Source organism: Agrilus planipennis, unplaced genomic scaffold (genome assembly GCF_000699045.2).
Source record: "Agrilus planipennis isolate EAB-ADULT unplaced genomic scaffold, Apla_2.0 scaffold295, whole genome shotgun sequence".
In the NCBI taxonomy this organism is placed as follows: Eukaryota; Metazoa; Arthropoda; class Insecta; order Coleoptera; family Buprestidae; genus Agrilus; species Agrilus planipennis.
In genome coordinates, this window is record NW_020439009.1 from 201,239 (window position 1) to 203,267 (window position 2,029).

At 49.7% G+C, this 2,029-nt stretch overlaps 1 protein-coding gene across 1 annotated transcript; it reads right to left on the reverse strand.

Annotated features, from left to right (window-relative positions):
• Positions 1–476: 476 nt before the first annotated feature.
• On the reverse strand, positions 477–1,370 carry LOC112904909. The gene is made up of 3 exons (XM_025976139.1): positions 1,170–1,370; positions 736–1,128; positions 477–650 (listed from the first exon to the last, which is right to left on the reverse strand). The coding sequence occupies exons 1-3, from the start codon at positions 1,368–1,370 to the stop codon at positions 477–479; spliced, it is 768 nt and encodes a 255-aa protein (XP_025831924.1).
• Positions 1,371–2,029: the final 659 nt, after the last annotated feature.

Sequence of the window (2,029 nt, forward strand, 5' to 3'; positions counted from 1 at the left end):
GAGTGAAAGATTATCTGTGGAATATTACTGCCTCAGCATTTGCCTAAGTGATCCAAGGAAACCACAGAAAAACTTGGACCAAGGCAGACGGACCCGGAATTGAACCGGCGTCCTCCCGAATGCTAAGCAATGGTCTAGACCTCTAAGCCATGCCGCTTGGTGGTGGAGAGCTGTTTTTTTTTTTTTTTTGTTTTCGTGGAGGAGAGGAAATCTTCAAAAGACACCCGGCCGCCCGCGCGACCGGGTAGTGTCGGATTCATCCCGGAGGACGCCTACCGACTAAAAACCTCTCCCCTTCAGGCCGTTCTAGGGCCTCTAGGCCTTCTTCAGCCGCATGGTGTTGTTCTTACTATTTGTGGAGTATTTTAGTAAGATGTGGGCGTTGCAACAGGAGTATTTCGTCTGGAGTTGTGGCTCCTTTGAGTTGGTTGGCGAGGTTGATTATTGCAGTCTTGAAGGTAGTCAGGTCGACTTTGTCAAATATTGTTGTTGTCTCTGTTGAAGTTGAAGGGTTTTCCGTTCTTGGCTTCCCCGCTGTTGTTTTCGCATATGAGATCCCTTGTCGGACGGTAGACGCGGTGGCCTTGGTTGAGTTGATAGGCTTTGGTGTCTTTGGTGTCTTCGTCGTGAAGGCCTTGCAACCCCGGTAGCTAGCGGGGTGTGGCCCTTCGCAGTTGCTGGTTCTTCCTTCGGCTTCGTGCATTGGGAAGAATGGTGAAGGTCTGCACATTTTACGCATCGCGGGGCCATCTTGCAGTTCCTTTGGACATGTCCAATGCGCTGGCAGCGATGGCATTGCGTGGGTCGTCGTAGTTTGCGGTACATCTCAATTGAAACACGTAGGTGGCAACATGTCTTGATGCCTTTGATTTTTTCCCCAATTTCTTTGGGCGCGATAATTAGGACCAGGGGAATCTCCTTGGACCGGCTCTTCATCCTATGAACGGTTGTATCGCTTATCCCTTTTCCCTCAAGGTCGTTCGAGACGTCGTCGCATGACAGCGAGGTGGGAATACCCTTCATGACGTATTTTATCGGTCGTTTACGGTCGCATGTATAGGTGTAGTAGTAGCAGTCAATTCTGTCCAACAAAGCCTGCTGTGGTCTTCTTCGGTGCAGGGTTGTATCCTAACTCCATTTTTGGTGCTCGTTGCATGGTCGAAATTTACGTTGTTTAGTTGCAGCTTCTTACGTATTTGGTTCCAGTCTTCATTATAGTGTATGATCACTGGTGGGATTTTGGGTTGGTCCGTTGACTCGCAATGTAGAACTTCGAAGCTGTTCGACGTTGTTACATTCGTGGCTGTTCTCTGATCGTAGGTCAGCTTTCTCGTCTTCTTCGGGATCTCGAAACCTTCGTCTAACTCCATGGTCGATTAGTCTTAAAAAAGACTATTTTTTGTCACTGAAGAACTCTAGTATTGAGCAGTTGTTGTCGACCGCTGCTGTATATGTTGCTGTCTCGAAGTCCGAACCGGGAGTGTGGAGGTTTAGATTATGCTCGAGGAGGGGAAATCTTCAAAAGACACCCCCTGAAGGGAGGTAGTGTCGGATTTTTACCGACTAAAACCCCTCCTCGAGCGGGGAGGTAAACCCTGTGGATTTTTCATCCCCGGGAGACAAGTGGAAAGCTGGGGATTAGGGATAGGGTTGAGATGGGAAATCGGCTAAAAGTGTTGGTGGACGGGAGTATTGGGGAGGAAACGGGAGTAGATGGTCCACTTCTGATGTGGTGGGTGGACACTCGCGCTAAAAAGCGAAACTAGGAAATAAATTTGAGCGAAAGAGGGCGGCTCATTGTAGAAGGTGACAGGGCCTTCGGAAACGGTCGTTGGGTTTCGGTGTGAAGTTGGAGAGTGCCGAGATGGTGGGGTTTGGGTGGCCTGACACTGAGGCCCGAAGATTTGCCGCGAATGTGATTGCAGCCTCGCGGAGGAAAGGTAGACCGGTTTCAGTCAGAATTTGGGTGTTTCTGACGAACCACGGGTAGTTAAGTGCGGAGCGAAGAATCCGCATGTAAGTGCCTTGC

What these genes read in the sequence shown, in the direction of transcription:
- LOC112904909 (XM_025976139.1), bottom strand. Translation starts at nt 1,370, where the DNA reads ATGGAGTTAGACGAAGGTTTCGAGATCCCGAAGAAGACGAGAAAGCTG. An exon ending in AGAAGCTGCAACTAAACAAC is followed by an intron (nt 1,129 to 1,169) that starts GTAAATTTCGAC and finishes AAATGGAGTTAG; the next exon opens with GATACAACCCTGCACCGAAG. An exon ending in GCAAGATGGCCCCGCGATGC is followed by an intron (nt 651 to 735) that starts GTAAAATGTGCA and finishes ACACCCCGCTAG; the next exon opens with CTACCGGGGTTGCAAGGCCT.